The sequence below is a fragment of the Mustela lutreola genome, chromosome 5 (assembly GCF_030435805.1).
Source record: "Mustela lutreola isolate mMusLut2 chromosome 5, mMusLut2.pri, whole genome shotgun sequence".
NCBI classification, from domain to species: domain Eukaryota; kingdom Metazoa; phylum Chordata; class Mammalia; order Carnivora; family Mustelidae; genus Mustela; species Mustela lutreola.
Window position 1 is genome coordinate 76,807,348 of NC_081294.1, and position 18,860 is coordinate 76,826,207.

Here is an 18,860-nt window from a genome sequence, read left to right on the forward strand (position 1 = left end):
TTTTCTTTTTATTTAGTCATTAGAGTTCTTTTTGTATTGTGTCTACCAGATCCTTATTACATAGTGGTTTTTAGAAATTTTCTCCTGTTCTTTGGTCTTTTCACTTTCTTGATAGTGTCCTTCGAAGCACAAAACTTCCAAATTTTGATGATGGTGTTTTATCTTTCTTTTGTTAATTGTCCTTTTGGTTTCATGGCTTAGAAACGATTGTCTAATCATAGGCCATATAGACTTACGTTAATGTTTTCTTCTGAGTGTTAATAATTTTACCTCTTAAATTTAGGTTTCGATCTGTTCTGAAAATATATGGTGTGAGGTAGAGTCCAAGTTCATTCTTTTGCATTTGAGTATCCATTGTTCCAGAACTGTTTGTTTGAAACAACAGTTTTTCCCCCATTGAATGTTCTTGGCAGCTTGTTGAAAATTAATTGACTGTATTTTTGGTTTCTAGATTCTGTTCCGTTAATCTGTATGTATGCATTTGATTTTTTTTTTTTTTTTTTGGGGGGGTCTTGTCACCGTGTTTCTCTTAGTTTCTTTTGTCCAATAGTCTTTGTCCCCTACTCCTAATTCCACAGTCTCCGAGAACACTTTTTTTTTTTTTTTTTTAATCTTCATATGGTTGCTTTTGCCCTTTCCTCCATCTTACTACAATCCTAGCTTGAAACCTTTAAGTCACCTTTCATGCTTTCTTTTTCTTCACTCTTTTTTTTTTTTTAAAGATTTTATTTATTTATTTGACAGAGAGAGTGATCACAAGTAGGCAGAGAGGCTGACAGAGAGGAGGAGGCAGGCTCCCCGCTGAGCAGAGAGCCTGATGTGGGGCTCGATCCCAGGACCCCGAGATCATGACCTGAGCCGAAGGCAGAGGCTTTAACCCACGAAGCCACCCAGGCGCCCCCTTTTTCCTCACTCTTTATAATCAGAGGTGGTTGTATCATTTCACCCCTCTTTTTATAATCTATTTCTGTTCTTTCCTGAGCTCTCACTGTGGCTTTCAGACTCATCTATGTGGTCAGATTTATTTTATTTTATTTTATTTATTAAAGATTTTATTTATCAGAGAGAGGTAGAGAGAGATCATGAGCAGGGGGGAGGGGTAGAGGTAGAAGCATACTCCCCACTGAGCAAGGAGCCCAATGTGGGACTCCATCCCAGGACCCTGGGATCATGACCTGAGCTGAAGGCAGACATTTAATTGACTGAGCCACTCAAGCTCCTGTTCAGATTTATTTTATGTGCTTTTGTTGGGTCAATCCTGTATATGTATGACTTTCACTTCCTTCTTTCACTCAGGAATTCTTTGTACTCTGTCCATGGCTTTTCCGTGCCCATCTTCTGTTCTTTCTATACAGGTCCATCACTACCTACTTAGACTGGAGCACTGTGCCTCCAAATATGCCTTCTTTTTTATTTTTATTTTTTTAATTTTTTATGAACATATATTTTTATCCCCAGGGGTACAGGTCTGTGAATCGCCAGGTTTACACACTTCACAGCACTCACCAAAGCACATACCCTCCCCAGTGTCCATAACCCCACCCCCCTTCTCCTAATCCCCCTCCCCCCAGCAACCCTCAGTTTGTTTTGTGAGATTAAGGGTCACTTTTGATTTGTCTCCCTCCCAATCCCATCTTGTTTCATTTATTCTTCTCCTACCCACCTAAGCCCCCATGTTGCATCACCACTTCCTCATATCAGGGAGATCATATGATAGTTGTCTTTTTCCGCTTGACTTATTTCGCTAAGCATGATACGCTGTAGTTCCATCCATGTTGTCGCAAATGGCAAGATTTCATTTCTTTTGATGGCTGCATAGTATTCCATTGTGTATATATACCACATCTTCTTTATCCATTCATCTCTTTTTTGTTTGTTTGTTTGTTTTTTTTAAAGATTTTATTTATTTATTTGACAGAGATCACAAGCAGGCAGAGAGGCGGGCAGAGAGAGAGGAGGAAGCAGGCTCCCTGCTGAGAAGAGAGCCCGATGTGGGACTCGATCCCAGGACCCTGAGGTCATGACCTGAGCCGAAGGCAGCGGCTTAACCCACTGAGCCACCCAGGCGCCCCTATCCATTCATCTCTTGATGGACATCTAGGTTCTTTCCATAGTTTGTCTATTGTGGACATTGCTGCTATAAACATTCGGGTGCATGTGTCCCTTTGGATCACTACGTTTGTATCTTTAGGTAAAAATACCCAGTAGTGCAATTGCTGGGTCATAGGGCAGTTCTATTTTCAACATTTTGAGGAACCTCCATGCTGTTTTCCAGAGTGGTTGCACCAGCTTGCATTCCCACCAACAGTGTAGGAGGGTTCCCCTTTCTCCACATCCTCGCCAGCATCTGTCATTTCCTGACTTGTTGATTTTAGCCTCCAAATATGCTTTCTTACTGTGTATCTCAACTTGATAAGTGGTTCTAACAGCATAACATTGGCATTACAAAACCTTGCTCTCTCATTTACTGTCAGGTAACTGTGATTTAAGTTGGTTAACTTTCTAAGCTTTAGTTACCTCATTTGTAAGGAAGGGCCAGTACAACCTGCTTCCTAGGTGACTCATAGGATTAAATACATAGAGTGCCATAGAGTGGACATTTAATAAATTTTGGATGCTATTGTGTTGCTGTTCCTTTTACTTGAGATGCTAACTCCCTTAATTTTTTTTTTAATATTATTTATTTATTTGACACAGAGAGAGATCACAAGTAGGCAGAGAGGCAGGCAGCTCTAGAGAGGGGGCAGCTCCCCCTGCTGAGCAAAGAGCCTGATGCTGGGCTCCATCCCAGGACCCTGAGATCTCAACTTGAGCCGAAGGCAGAGGCTTAACCCACTGAGCCACCCAGGTGCCCCAACTCCCTTAATTTTAATGCCAAAGATTCTTCCTGTCCTTTCAGAGTAGAGTCACTTTCAGAGTACCATATTTCCCATAAAACTGTTGCTGGCATTTCACTTCTTCAGACCGTTTGTTAGTGCTTTCTGCTTTGAAACTCTGTGTACTTTTGTCTTTCATACAGCTCTTGTGTTAAAATGCCACATAATTTCTGTGTGATCACATTCTTCTTTTTCTGAATTATAAACCACTTGAAAACAGATAATCTTGTTCTTTGTATCCCCAGCAGTGGATTGGTTTTTGTCTGTACTAAGTTCTCAATACATAGGTGAAATTATTTTTATTGGTTAAGGCCAATATCTCTTATTTAATATTAATATTTAATGTACATATTTTTTTCTGCAAGGCTTTTGAGACAAATTCTTCATGAGTAAATAGTTTTTCCTATCCCATAGCCCCTTGTCCACAAGGCTGTTAGAATTTCTGATTGCATTGTAATTCTCGCTGATTTGTGAGCCCTTTGAGTCCAGGCCCTTTGTCTTAATCAGCCTTTAATTGTTTGCTTGTCTGCCCCCCCCCCCCCCAGACTTCCATGAGAAGATGGGCTGTTTCCTGTGTGCTCTATCATTGACACCTAGTTCAGACTTTGATATATAGTGGGTACGCAAATATTTGTTGAGTAAATAGATGAAAGAATGAGCTCATTTTAGTATCCTACAATAACGTCTTTTTAAATTTATTTATTTTAAAAATTCATTATTTTTAAAAGATATTTTTAAATTTATTTATTCGACAGAGAGAGGGGTCACAAGCAGAGAGGCAGGCAAAGAGAGAAGGGGAAGCGGGCTCCCCGCTGAGTAGAGAGTCTGATACAGGCCGATCCCAGGACCCTGAGATCATGACCTGAGTTGAAGGCAGAGGCTTAACCCACTGAGCCACCCAGGCGCCCCTGTATTGTATATGTTGTTAGTGTAGTTTTTAAAATTATGGATATAGGGCATCTGGGTGGATCAGTGGGTTAAGCCTCTGCCTTCAGCTCAGGTCATGATCCCAGGGTCCTGGGATTGAACCCCATATTGGGCTCTCTGCTCAGCAGGGAGCCTCTTTCATCCTCTCTCTCTCTTCCTGCTTCTCTGCCTACTTGTGATTTCTGTCAAATAAATAAATAAAATCTTAAAAAAAATTATGGATATAATACCTCCTCATTATAGAAAATGTTTTTATAAGTGCAGAATAATGTTAAGAGTCAGATTATAACCTAGTGTAACTGTTACTTGCCTTTGGATTCCAGTCTTTTCTCTCCCTGTTTTTAAAAACACGTTACATACATGTTTTGTTTTCTTTATGCTTATCGTTTCATCATAAATGTTAACATTTTTTCATATATATGTTAATATTTATATAGTAGTCAATTGTAGGATATAACATAATTTACTTAACTAGGTGCATATTGTGCATTTGAGCTGTTGTCATTGTTTTACTCTGAGGAAAACGAATGAGTCATTGACTCAGCTTTGTCTTCATATGCCAGTAAGTCTCTCTTGAGGTGGTTAATGTAGTGTGGAGGTCTTCCATAACAGTTGCTGTGTTTCTGTATCATTCTGTGGATATGAAGGTAGATCACATTAGATCCATTTTTTTCCCCCACTGAAATCCCTCCCACACCTTAGGATACATGTAATGCTCCTTTGAGGAAAGGAGTGTATGGTTGTTGTTTTTTTTTTTTTAATATTTTATTTGAGAGAGTACAAGTGGGGAGGAACAGAAGGAGAGAGAGCAGGAGAAGCAAACTCCCTGTTGAGCGGGGATCCCCAAGTGGGGCCTGATCTTGGGACCCTGAGATCATGACCTGAGCCGAAGGCAGAGACTTAACCAACTGAACCACCCAGGTGCCCCCCCGAAAAGGAGTGTTTTTCAGGCTCTTTATGTATAGCACCAAAATCACTTTCCAGATACTATGTTTTCACCAGCAGTACATGAGGGTGCTTTTTAAAGTGATTGCTGTAAAACAAACAAAAGCAAACAAAACAATAAAAATGAGAGCCCTTAAATTCTGTGCATGAACTATACAAGGTGTGAGTTATTATTTTTTTTAAACGTAGACCAGTTATTTGGTTCATTCCTGATGGGTTTGTTTTTTCATGCTGTAAAACAGGTGATTTGATGAAGACTGCTGCAGGAGAGTTTGCAGATGATCCCTGCTCTTCTGTGAAGCGTGGCAACATGGTTCGGGCAGCTCGAGCTTTGCTCTCTGCTGTTACCCGGCTGCTTATTTTGGCTGACATGGCAGATGTCTACAAATTACTTGTTCAGCTGAAAGTTGTAAGTACAGGCCTGTGTCTGTAATTTGTTCTTTCCATCACAGTGAGGCTCTGCTGCCCATAGTTAATTCAGCATTCCTTAGTTTGTTTTGGTTTTGAACTTGTTTTACCTAAGTGGAGCAGGAATGTTTTCTTTCAGTTTCCATTTTCCGCTCTTCTCGAAGTGTACCTCAGACTGGCTGTGCTATGAGCCTGTGTAGTCTTGATTTTTAGTGAAGAACTTGTAGCAAAAGTACTGTTTTGACTCCTTCCCTCTGCAGTAGTGATTAAGCATTTCCTTTTACTGGAGTTCCAGAGTTGAGAAACCAAGATGTGTTAAATTCTATCATTTTAGGTAACAGTCAGTATAATCATCCCATGTAGTAGTTGCTCATATATTTGAGGGCCATGTAAACTGAAGAGAAAGTTTAGAGTGCTATCCGAGTAGCAGTTAAAAGGAATAAAATAGTATAGATCTTTTTTTTTTTTTTTAAGATTTTATTTATTTATTCGACAGAGAGAGACAGAGAGAGAGAGGGAACACAATCAAGGGGAGAGGGAGAGGGAGAAGCAGGCTTCCCACCAAGCAGGGAGCCCAATGAGAGCCTTGATCCCAGGACCCTGAGATCATGACCTAAGCCGAAGGCAGAGCTTAACGACTGAGCCACCCAGGTGCCCAGTATAGATCTTTTTTACATACAGATTTGTTTTGTTTAGAATTTTTCTTATTTAGAGTTATGTTTTATATAGGTAGAAGAAGGTATCTTGAAACTGAGGAATGCTGGCACTGAACAAGATTTAGGAATACAGTATAAAGCCCTAAAACCTGAAGTGGATAAACTGAACATTATGGCAGCCAAAAGACAACAGGTACAGTCATGACTTGGGTGTATATTAAAATTGTTTATATTATGATCTAGTGGGAAAAATCAATTTTACTTACATTTTCTGAAGTAAGTATCCTTTTAGTATTGTATTGTTAATAAACCTGTAATTAAGTTGCTTTCATGTTATGCTTCCATTTTAATTCTCATGAAAATCTTACTTTAAATACCTTAGCAGTTTGCAGTTGCGTCTGGAGCGGTAATAAGGTCTTTGTTATGTGCCTTCAAGGATTAACTTGATTTGGTGGTAGAGTTAATTTCAGATTTTTTTTTTTTTTTAAGATTTTTATTTATTTATTTGACCGACAGAGATCACAAGTAGGCAGAGAGGCAGGCAGAGAGAGAGGAGGAAGCAGGCTCCCTGCTGAAGAGAGAGCCCGATGCCATGCGGGGCTCGATCCCAGGACCCTGGGATCATGACCTGAGCTGAAGGCTGAGGCTTTAACTCACTGAGCCACTCAGGCGCCCCTCATTTCAGATTTTTAAAAAACCTTAAGCCCGTTGAAAATTAGCGGAATTACTTGATTATGAGAAACTAACCCCATTCTCTCCCCATATTTGGTCACTTTTTAAGTATTTTTTATCATCGTTAGTAGTTTCCATTGTGTTATGAATTTGTGTTGTGTGGCATGTGGATCATTGTTCTCATTTTCGGAATTTTGGGACTTAGAGTGCTTTGAATGTGGTTTGTGCTGTAAGGGAGACACACGTGTCACCATCCAGTTTCTTAAAACTTTGTAGTTCTGATCAAGCTTGTCCTTTTTCAAAAGCCCTGAAAAGATCAGTTCTTTTCTTGTTTGCGATACCTGTTAGGATATTTCATGCTACATTTCACAGAAAACCCAGCTCCAAAACTGCTTGAATGCTGGGGGATTTATTTTCTCACCAATTAGAAGTCCCAAATTAGATGTGATTTTTGAGGTGATTAAGGTTATAGATTATATGTCCTTAAGGATCCAGGGTTTTGATCTTTTCCAGCATTGCTGTGTTTTGTGTCCCCGGCACTGGACGGCTACAGAAGCTCTAGGCATGCTATTTGTACACATCACTATGTCCAGCAAGAAGAACAAAACTGTTTTCTTCCATATGTCTTTTTTTTTTTTAATAAGCAAATGATCTAGAAGCCCCTAACAGATTTGCCCTAAATCTGAATTGTGTGACATACCCATTCTTCATTAATCATTAGTGAGAGTAAAGTAGTTATATGTCATGAAGAGTCATGAAGACCTCCCTTCTACTGAGATTAGGGGAGGTATCCTTCTTGAGGACAGGACACCCAACAAGAGTTCTGATAGGCATGGGGAAAATGGAGTCAGTACTGTAAATGTCCCATATAGGCTATCCTCAGCTTTGGAGTCTTCTTAGTACCTTTCATTTGGTTATATTATACCAGCCGCTTAACCATCTGAACCACCCAGGCATCCCTCTGCTGGTGTCTTAATTGATGCATGTTTCCATTTTAAAGTTTATCTTGGGTTTGTAGCATGTCCTGGTCATTTATAGTGTTCCTTGGGACTAATTCTTAAACCTTTAGCCCTTACCTTCTGCAGTAGAATCCACTGAATAGGCTGGCTGTGGGCTCCTTTCTGACTCCTGATCATAAAATAGTCTTTTGTAGGACATGGGTCTAGGTGTGTATTCCTATAAACTAGTGATTTCCTTGGGAATTAAACAGCTATTTGATCCTAAGTTCCCAGCCTGGTGGAAACTTCATTCTCCCTTTTAGAATTGCCCACTGGTCTCCTTCGGTAACTGGCAACCTTTTTTCACAGTGTGTGTTTTCTGGCAGAATTCCTATACTGCTGTATGCTTAGCCCCCCTTGACTGTTTTCACCTTTAACTTTTTCTTCTTTTCTGAGGCATGGCAGTATTAATTTACCTTCTCGTTCAGGCTCTTAATCTTTGCAGATAGCCCCTAGTCCAGAACAGGGGTATTTCCTCAAGAACAGTATTTGGGTGTGATGTATATACTGGCTTCATTAGCCTCCCTTGTATCATTTAATCAGCAACCACCCGTTGAGGAAATGCTAAGCCTCATAAGGTCTGCAGGATCTTTGGAATTTATCTGTTTCTCCTTAAGGTTTTTCTGGTGCATGATATGGCGGTGGGGTGGTGAGGATGTTGCTGAAAATAATAATGATTAACTCTAAAAAGGTGTTTTGTATGTGCTAAACACTGTTATAAACCTTTTGTGAATACAAACTCATTTAATCTTTACAAAACAATATAAGGTAGATCTATAATTGATCAGATACTCATTTTTGTAGATGAAAGAACTGTAGTAGTACAGGAAGATTAAATAATTTGGTAAGGTCATTCATCTAATCAGGTGGAGCCAGGTTTTAAACCCAGGCCCCAGGGACAGGGATTTTGTCTGTTTAAATTGCTGTTATAATCCCTAGTGCCTAGAACATTGTCTGGTTGTGGTAGTGTTCCTTAAATATTTAATGAACAAGTGAATAGCCATTTGGCTATACTGTAGATCCACCCTGGAATGGGGTTCTAAGTTTGGTCCTAATCAGTTATTTTCTTGGGCTGGATTATAATTTGCTCACTAGGAGTGTTGGGTTTCCATGAGGCTGTAGACTCTTCTTTGAGTGTAAGGGTAAAATTGATGGCAGAGGTAAGGATGGGCCGGTATTGACCCTACTTCTTGTAAGGAGGACTGCCTGTGCCTCCTGTGGTCAACACTGTTTCCTCAGTCTGCTTCAGATGGAACACTATGATGTTTATATTAGTCCACCCACCAGGTACATAGAGCTTGTTGAGATATTTGCCAAAAACCTAATGAACTCTGAGTTTCATGATTTCTTTCTCTCTCTCTCTCTCTCTCTCTTTATTTATTTATTTAAAAAGATTTTTATTTATTTTTCAGAGAGAGTGCACACAAGTAGGGGGAGCAGCATGCAGAGGTAGAAGCAGACTGTCTACTGAGCAGGGATTTTGATATGGGGTTTAATCCCAGGATCCTGGGGTCATGACATGAGCTGAAGGCAGATGCTTAACCCACTGAGCCACACAGGCAGGCATCCCTCATGATTTCTTTTTCTGAAAACCTGAACAGACACAGTGGTAATGGATAGTAAAGTGTAAATAATCAGGACTGGCTGGATTTGCTTATGGCCCCCCCGCCCCCTTTTTAAGATGTATGTTTGTTTGAGAGAGAGAGAGGGCATGCACAGGAAGGGCAGAGTGAGAGGGAGAGAGAATCTCAAGCAGACTCTCTACTGAGCATGGGGCCTCACTCAGGGCTTGATCTTACAACCCTGAGATCATGACCTGAGCTGAAACGAAGAGCCAGTTGCTCTACTGACTGTGCCACCCAGGCTCCCCTGGCTGGACCTTTTGTTTAAGTAATTTTTGTTTGAATTTAACAGAAGATATTTGATCACATGGCTATAATTTTATATTGTTAAGAGGGAAATGAGAGGAAACTTTTTTTACTCGACCTTCTAGTTTTGGGTTAGAGAGAGTGCTATAGATTACTTATAAGTTAGCTTTTATTTCTTGATCACTGCGTGGCATGATTAGTTCAGATTACGTTGAAAGTAATCATTTCTTTTTCGTGTTTTCTGTTTGTTCCTGAGTCTGCTTAACATACAATTGGATTGTTACAGTTTGGGGGTCTTGAAGGCTAAGTTGGATTAAGGGACTCTAGCTTCATAAGTAATCTATTAATTTCCTCAATAGCTCATTTTTTCAACAATCCAGATTACTTATCACTACTATATATTTGGAAGATAATACTTAATGATTATTATTCTTCTGGTAGTAGATCAAGTGCTGCCTTGTGATGGTGCCCATTTTTCCTATCTTTATTTAATAAAATCTGGTTTCTTTGTTATGGCAAACTATTCTCAAGAGAAAAAGCAGAATAGTTTAGCAGTTAGGACAAATGATATTTAGTTGTTATTTTCATCATAAGTTGAAATATATGCCCCATATTTGGTAAATAGGAGTCTGTCAGACATAAATTTTGGTGAGGGCAGAATGTGTAGAAAATGCCACACACAACGCGTGCACCAGCTGCTTAAGCATAATGGTTAGACTTTTCCCCTTGTTACAGCTTGAGTCTTGAGATGATCGTCAATTCTCTAAATCTGTGAGGTTTTGTTTCTAGTTTAGTTTTTAGAAAGGTAAAATTTCTCATACCAAGCAAGGCAGTGACTTAAGGAAAGTCAAGGGTTGAATAGTAATTGTGGGCACCTATTAGCTTTAGGTGACCAGAAATTTCTTTGGTAACCTTTTAAGAGACTATACTGATTTAGGTTATAGATACTTAAGGAAGAATTCTAAAGCTGTTGGCAAAGCGTCTTATAAAACAGAGGACAATATATGTACTTAGAGGCAAATGCCTCCCTAGAAGATTTTAAGTCCCTGAGGTGGTGGTGGAGAGCAAGACATTTAGAAAATGCCACACAGAACATGCGTACCATCTGTTTAAATGTAATGGTTAGCCTTAGCCCTCTGTCATAGCTTGAGTCTAGAAATGATCGCTGATTCTCTAAATCCTTAGGGTCCTGTTTCTGAATATTTAGCCTAATGTACTGTGCTATGGGGCATTTGAAGTGCTGTGAGCTATTGCAAATTCAGATTCCAAATGAGAAAAGGATTCTAGGAGGAAAAGTAAGCTGTCAGATTATACAAGGTTTGAATGAAGATGCAAACCTAAAATACATAGTTAGATGAAGTATCAGAAAAAAGAAGCCAGTTAGGTGTCTCTAATGCTTAATTAGGAAGTCCTCTAAAAAGATGAACTGTTATTAAATGGCTTCAAATTGAGTTATTGACTTTGGCCTTTCTTAGTTAATTTTCTCTTACTGTTTACACAGGTAATACTCTTTTTTAAAGACGTTTAAATTTGTATTGTAGGATTTAGTTGGCACAATTAACGTTGATGTTCCAAATTCACACATAAAATAGAGCAGATCTGATGGTCAGAGTTACCACTTCTATTTTTCTTTTGTGGGGTAATCCACATTTACTAAAGACTTAAGTGCCCCCCCCCCCCCCACACCCACTGTTGTTTCTTGCGGTAACAGTGGGATACCTGAAATATCCTCTTCCCATCTTGCTTATTTGTCCCTTACTTGATATCACTTACTAGACACTTGGTGCATCCATTCAGCCTACCAAGTAGATGTCAGTATTGGAAATCATGCCAGGAACCTCAATTTTTTTAAACTATGGAATATAATTATGGGGAAATTGAGAAAGAAAGAAAATTATGAGGAAATTGAGAAACGATCGTTTCACTTAAGACCACAAGTACATAGAGTATTACAATGAAATGAAAACCTTTTGAATAAAACTCATGGAGCACCTGAGCCTTTGCTTTGTGTATTAATGACCTATGTCCCAAGGCCATCTTTGAGACAGGGGAATGGAGGGAAGGGAGTGCAGAGTTGTGTACTTGAAAGAGTAGCCTCATACATCCTTGTAAGTTGTAGTTCATGTACACCTGTGGTATCCCTTCCCAATTTCGCAGAACTCTTATAGTGAATTTTTATAACTTAATAAAAAAGAAATACTCAAACGAAATCTTAACTCTGTTTAAATGTGTCTGAATGGTTTTTCTAATTCGGTTGAAATAGGTACATACATTTTTATATAGTTGTAATGAAGATGGTAGTCAGTTTTATGTTTTGCTTTTTAATTAGTGCTCTGTTAGGTGCTTTACATGCATTATCCCATTTGATCCTCAGGACAATGGAAGAAGTGTATTGCTCCTATTTTATAGCAGGTTAAAATGAGTATGATGATTTTAAAGAGATTTCTATTTTTATTTTTTATTTTTAAGAGATTTTTATTTTTAAGTGATCTCTACATCCAGCATGGGGCTTGAACTTAAAACCCAGAGATCAAAAGTCACGTGCTCTACGCTGAACCAGCTGGATGCCTTTAGTGTGGGAATTTTAAGTAAGATCATAATAGGAAAAAATAGAGCTGGAGATTCAAGCCCAGGTCTGGGTGATTTTGAAATGTTTGAATTCTTATAATCCATGCTACCTCCTTTGTTATGAAGCCAGACATTCATGAAACTGTTGTGTAGAATTTCTCACTTTTCAGAATTTACTGACAAATTTTTTTATGACTAGAACTCACATAAAGACTGTTGCAATTTCTTGTTTTACAGGAACTGAAAGATGTGGGCCATCGTGATCAAATGGCTGCAGCCAGAGGAATCCTGCAGAAAAATGTTCCAATCCTCTATACCGCATCCCAGGCATGCCTACAGCACCCGGATGTTGCAGCCTATAAGGCTAACAGAGACCTGATCTATAAGCAGCTGCAGCAGGCGGTTACAGGCATTTCCAATGCAGCCCAAGCCACTGCATCAGATGATGCTTCCCAGCACCAGGGTGGGGGAGGAGGAGAACTGGCATACGCACTCAATAATTTTGATGTAAGTTATACGTAGGTGGCAACTTCAGATTCTTGACCATCTGCCCAAAGTTAACAGGTTTCTAGGGAAATGTCATCATGGTTTCTGATGAAAGTTCATTTTCTACCTAGATTTGCAATCTATGTCAAAAGAAATTTTAGAAATCATTGGTCTACTTGAACGTGACTGGGCTTACAACATTTTTTTCTTTTTCTTTCCGTTTCTCTTTTCTTTTGTTAAACTTCTGAATTCTTTTTATGAAACTTAGTTTCCTATGGAATCATTATCTGTTGAGGATATGAGTTTGGTTTATTTCACCTAAGATTTTAACCTTTCAGCAGATGTAAAGCTTTGGGAGATGGAGGCAGAGTGGGTGCAGACTTGTCCTCCAGGGGCTCACAGTCTAGTGGAAAAGACAGATATATCATAAGTGATTACGACAGAATCTCTTTCTGGTGGTTTTTGTTTTTTGGGTTTTTTTTTTTTTTTTTTTTAAACTTCTACCCACAATACTTCATGGCTTCCAGTAGATGGCAGCAGGTTTTTTTTAAATTTTTTTAAAGTTTTTGTTGTTTTAATTCTAAACCCACTGTTGGGTTACATCATCATCATCATCATCATCATCATCATCATTTTTATTATTATTTTGATTAACATAACAGAAAATTGCCTTCCATGTGGCCATTATCCTTTCATAAGTAGGAATGCTTTGAAGTAGAGAATCTACATAGTGGAGTGCATTTTATTTTTAAGTTTTTCCTTGCCTTTATATTTTCCTCCTTTGACCTTCCTTTTCTTCCTTTTGACCCTTTATTTTGGCATGTGTAACTGTACATTGCTTATACACATGACGATTTGTGACTTCATAAATCATAAAGACAGTGTTAATTCTACAGACCATGGTGTTAGAATCGACTTTTTCTTGGGAGTTTTAATCATTAAATAACTAAATGTTAAATCATTAAATGATTCATCTTAAAATTTAGTGACCCTTTTTTCCACTCCACTTAGATTTTGCAGTCTTAGGTATTGGGCCTCTTTGAAGGCACTAAGGATTACATTTTGCCCTGACTGGAGTTTTAATTGTCAGGGGCTACTTAACCTCTTAGGACTAGGGTGAGACTTCATAAAATGAGGGGGTTGGATGAAGTGATTGCAGGCCCATTGCAGCTTAATGACTTCTAACATTCTGTAACCATTTATTCCTCATTCTTACTGGTCAGAAGGCATTGTGTGTTTGGTCCCCCCCCCCCCCCCGCAAGGAACTTTATTTATTTATTTGACAGAAAGAGATCACAAGTACGCAGAGAGGCAGGCAGAGAGGCAGGCAGAGAGACGGGGCCGGGGTGGGGGGCGGGTTGTGGAGGCGGAAGTAGGCTCCCTGCTGAGCAGAGAGCCCCTTGTGGGGCTCAGTCCCAGAACCCTGGGATCATGACCTGGGTGGAAGGCTGAGACAATACACTGAGCCACCCAAGCTCCCCTGTGTGTTCAGTTTTAACAAGAAAAATCTTGTTTTGTTTTGTTTTTTTTTAATATTTTTTATTTATTTGACAGAGAGAGAGATCACAAGTAGGCAGAGAGAGAGAGAGAGAGAGAGAGAGAGGCAGAAGCAGGCTCCCTGCTGAACCTCCTGTGAGGCTCGATCCCAGGACCCTGAGATCATGACCTGAGCCAAAGGTAGAGGCTTAACCCACAGAGCCACCCAGGCGCGCCCTCCCCCCCCTTTTTTAAAGATCTTATTTATTTATTAGAGAGCATGAGAGGGGGTAGGGTCAGAGGGAGAAGTAGACTTCCCACTGAACAGGGAGCTCAGTGGAGGGCTCAATCCCAGGACTCCAAGATCATGACCCGAGCCAAAAGCAGACACTTAATTGACCAAGCCACTCAGGCACCCCAACGAGAGAAATCCTGTAATAACTTAATCTGATAAGAAAAATGGTCAGCTAAAATGTGCAGGTTGATAATGAACTGGACGCCTTGCATGTTCAATTTTGAAACTGAGGGTTCTTGGGAATGGGAAGAAGAAATGTATACTTACTGGAAAGGGCAAACTTTTTTAAAGAAAAAACTTGGCATTTAACTTGAAATCAGTAAGAATAGTCTCCATAAAGAAAAATGAAAGGCACAGTATTTGCACAGACATTTACCAGTGTGAGGATAAATTGTATTAAACGGAAAAGTTGGAGGGAGGCCAGTAGCTGCTGTCCTGGAGGTATTGATGTTTACCCTTGTACCTAAAGCTCGCTTGTGACCTGTCCTCACTGGTAAAGCTGGGTTTAAGTGGAGTCATGGGAGTGAAGAGACAGAGGAAGTTTTTATTCTTACTGGGGCAGTTATATCTCACAGAGTAGCTTTCTTGGAATGGATTGCTATCATGTCTTACAGATTACCTTGAAGTCTTTAAGCAGAGAGTCTCTAATTTAGACCTTATAGGATGAGTATGAGACTGTATTATCTATAAAATTTGGTAGATGTATACGATGAGGAAAATAGATTGGAATTGATTATAAATGCATTCCTTTCTGAAACTGAGGACAGAAGTCTGTCTGTTTTTATTGTTTTTTTTTGCTGTGAAACAGTTCTCATGTCATGTAGCAGTTTTATACTCTGTATATGGAAAAGGAAAAGAGCTAACTTATTTCCTTACAATTATTATTTTACTAATACTGTAGAGGCTGACATGTAGATGTTCAGATTCAGTAGTGTGAACATGATTTTAATGCTGACATACTTGTGTTTGCATTTTGTGGTATGGTGTCTTACTGAAGCCCCATTCAGCTGGATAGTATTGCTTCCAGTACCTTCTTTCAGAATCTAACAAAAAGTGTAACTTTATTTTAGGCATTGGAATATTTGTATTAAATCTTGATGTTCCTAATCAACATTTTGCTCACCTTCGTTAATAATGGAGTGAACATGATCAGCACTAAGATTCAGTTAACACTTTCTCTACAGAAACAAATCATTGTGGACCCCTTGAGCTTCAGTGAGGAGCGCTTTAGACCTTCCCTGGAGGAGCGCCTAGAAAGCATCATTAGTGGGGCTGCCCTGATGGCCGACTCATCGTGCACGCGTGATGACCGGCGTGAGAGAATTGTGGCTGAATGTAATGCTGTACGCCAGGCCCTTCAGGACCTGCTCTCAGAGTACATGGGCAATGTGAGTATCAGAACTTTTTTTTAAGTGAGAGTGTAACAGATGCTGGATCTGAGATATTTTAACTAAAAATGGCAAGTGTGCTCTTGGTTGCTTGGCCCATTAGGGTGGGGCAGATTTTTCAAGGAATGAATAAAAAAGTAAGTGGCTTTCTATGTTCCCCTTTCCTCCCAACTTTTTTCTTTCTTTTCTTTTTTTTTTTTTTTTAAATTAAAGATTATTTATTTATTTGACAGAGATCACAAGTAGGCAGAGAGGCAGGCAGAGCGAAGGGGAAGCAGGCTTTCTGCGGAGCAGAGATCCCAACCAGGACTCTGGGATCATGATCTGTGCTGAAAGCAGAGGCTTTAACCCCCTGAGCCACCCAGGCGCCCCTGTGTTGTTTATTTTATAAACACACACACACACACAGCCTTTTTTTCCATTTAACATTTGGATGTAAGTTGCAGACATTGTGTTGGTTCAGCTCTAAATACCTTAGCGTCCATGTACTAAGGATAATGACCTTTATTCCCTAAAATTCCATTATCACATTTAGGCTGCCATCTAATTTTAGGCAAAAGGATGTGCTGAATATATTTATAGTTGGTAGTTTTTTTCATGAACCATGTAGAATGTCATAAGAAGAGGTAATTACCAACTACAGCTGTATTAGGTGAACTGAGTAGTGGTTTTGAATTTTTAGGGTTTGTGTTTAAAAACGAGTGCTGTAAAAAAAAAATTTTTTTTCTATAAATAATACTTTACTTGCTGATTTTTATCTCTGTGGTCATTACCTTCCTTTTTCCTTCCCAGATACTTCTGTCATTCCAGTTATTTAATGCTTAGAGTTACTATAATTTAGACCTTGCACCCAATATTTACTGTTGCAGGAAAGGAATAAGTTAAACAAAATTTATATAAAATCATTTTAGGGACACCTGGGTGGCTCCGTCGTTAAGCCACTGCCTTTAACTTAGGTCATGATCCCAGGGTCCTGGGATTTAGTCTCACATCCGGCTCCTTCCTCAACGGGGAGCCTGCTTCCCTCTCTGCCTCTGCCTGCCACTCTGCCTACTTGTATTCTCTCTCTCTGACAAATAAATAAATAAAATCTTAAAATCGTTTTCAAGGGAAGGGAACAACACAGACTGGTTATCACCAGTGGTTTTTGGTTGTTTAATGCTTTTCAGGAAAAGATTTGGTATTTTTTTATGTATTCATTTGCAATACATCTTACTTGTTCACGTATATGCGTATATAAGTGAACATATAATGGTAAGTCATAATGGAATTCCTAGGATGAAGATGAATGCTTTAGTGTGTTTATCTTTTTTCGACGATATTGTGAAATTAGTGAAGCATACTGAGTTTTTTTAAACTATTGCCATGTTTTGATTGTATGCAGTGAGATTAGAGGCTTAGTTAAATCAAATGGAAAAATCAGTTGATAAGTCAGTGAAAATGTGGGGCACATTTAAAAATCTGTACCTAAGGTTGAAAACAGAAAATAAGAATGGTTCACGATATTAGAGTTTTAAATAGGGAAACAAAGGACTTGGTATATGTGAGGATGCGTTTTCTACTATCACATGTAGTACTGAAGTGGTACAAAAATATCAAATGTAGTTATGAATAGGAAAATGCTTTAAAAACAGTCTTTGATTAGGAAGAATATATGATAAATTTCTTATTGTTCTGTATGCGATCTTCCTAACTATTCTGCATATAAGAACTTCCTAACGATCCCTTGAGTCTTGGGGTTGATTGGATCTTGGCCTAGTCCTCTCTGGTCATGAGTAATCATCTAGTTTCTCTCCAGAGTGTCAAACAAATACTATTTTCAGTTCATGACACAGATGTAAGTAAAGGTAGGAGACACTGATTTATACTTGGAGTTGCGGAGAGCATAATATCACTCTTACATAACATTTTATTATGTAGGTGAAAGCTAGAACAATGATCTTTGGCTGAAATTTAAGATTGTGGTAGAAATTATCTTGGGATTCAGATTGTATTTTAGAAAGTGGTTTCTGGACGTGTTTTTCCTAAAGATAAAAATACTTAGTTCCCTTGTATTGATTCAAGTGACAATGACCAGGTTAGGTCTTTTCCTTCTAATTAATACTCGGTCTCTACAGAGCATTTATGGGGAGTGCTAAACTGGCATGGGGATTGCAAGGAGAATGGGATTATTTCTATCTGGGAAACCTGAGAGGTGCTTATGAAAGATTTATTTTACATTCTTTAGCTCTACTTTGATTTTTAAAAAATGCCTCACTTTAAGTTTTGATTATTTCTCTTAAAAATATTAGACAAATAATTATGATACATGGAAAATTAAGATAATCTGGCTTAATTAAAACTGGTTCATTGCATGAAACTTCATAGACAAAGTGGTCAAGTACAGAGTGGCTGATGTATTTTTTTTTTTTTTTAAGATTTTATTTATTTATTGGACAGACAGATCACAGGTAGGCAGAGAGGCAGGCAGAGAGAGAGGAGGAAGCAGGCTCCCTGCTGAGCAGAGAGCCTGATGTGGGGCTCGATCCCAGGACCCTGAGATCATGACCTGAGCTGAAGGCAGAGGCTTTAACCCACTGAGCCACCCAGGCGCCCTGTATTTTTATTTTTTATTTTTATTATTTGAGAGTGCGTGCCTGCCTGTGCATGAGTGGGGGAGGGGCAGAGGTAGAGGGAGAGGAGTAGGGAGAGACGGAGACTCCCATCTGAGTGCAGAGCCCACTGTGTGGCTCAGTCTCATGACCCTGAGATCATAACCTGAGCCGAAACCAAGAGTCGGCCAGTTAATGCACTAAGCCACTCAGGCCCCCCTGATACAGATATATATTTTTCCATTTCCAGGCTTCTCTCAGCCATGTCATTTTTTTTAAGGTACATACTCTTAAAGTCCTGTTATCATCTCTAGTCTTCCTTCTTTATCCTGTGTGGTCATTTACTAGATTTCCATTGGTTTTTCCTCTAAGGCAATGATTTTGAACTTTGGATGCATATTAGAATTCATGGGGAACTTATAACATCTTGATGTCTGGGTTGTACCCCATGTAAATCAGGGTCATTGAACTGAGGTCCAGACGACAGTATTTTTTTTTTTTAATTTAAGTATTTTATTTATTTGAGAGAGAGAGAGAGAGGTTAGGTGAGGGCACAAGAGTTGGGTGGGGGGAGTGCATAGGGGGAGGGATAAGCAGACTACCCACAGAGCAGGGAGCCCAGTGATATGGGGCTCCATCCCAGGACCCTGGGATCACAACCTGAGCCACCCAGGCATCCCCAGGTGACGGTATTTTTTTTTTTTTT

At 39.3% G+C, this 18,860-nt stretch overlaps 1 protein-coding gene across 2 annotated transcripts in view; it reads left to right on the top strand.

The window, feature by feature from the left end:
* Positions 1–18,860, top strand: part of CTNNA1 (catenin alpha 1) — a 182,993-nt gene that overhangs the window by 54,222 nt on the left and 109,911 nt on the right. For both annotated transcript variants that reach the window (XM_059174693.1, XM_059174694.1), the window contains exons 4-7: positions 4,991–5,157; positions 5,886–6,005; positions 12,156–12,425; positions 15,360–15,563. In XM_059174693.1, the coding sequence (XP_059030676.1) occupies positions 4,991–5,157; positions 5,886–6,005; positions 12,156–12,425; positions 15,360–15,563 (761 nt within the window). The remainder of the gene's footprint in view (positions 1–4,990; positions 5,158–5,885; positions 6,006–12,155; positions 12,426–15,359; positions 15,564–18,860) is intronic.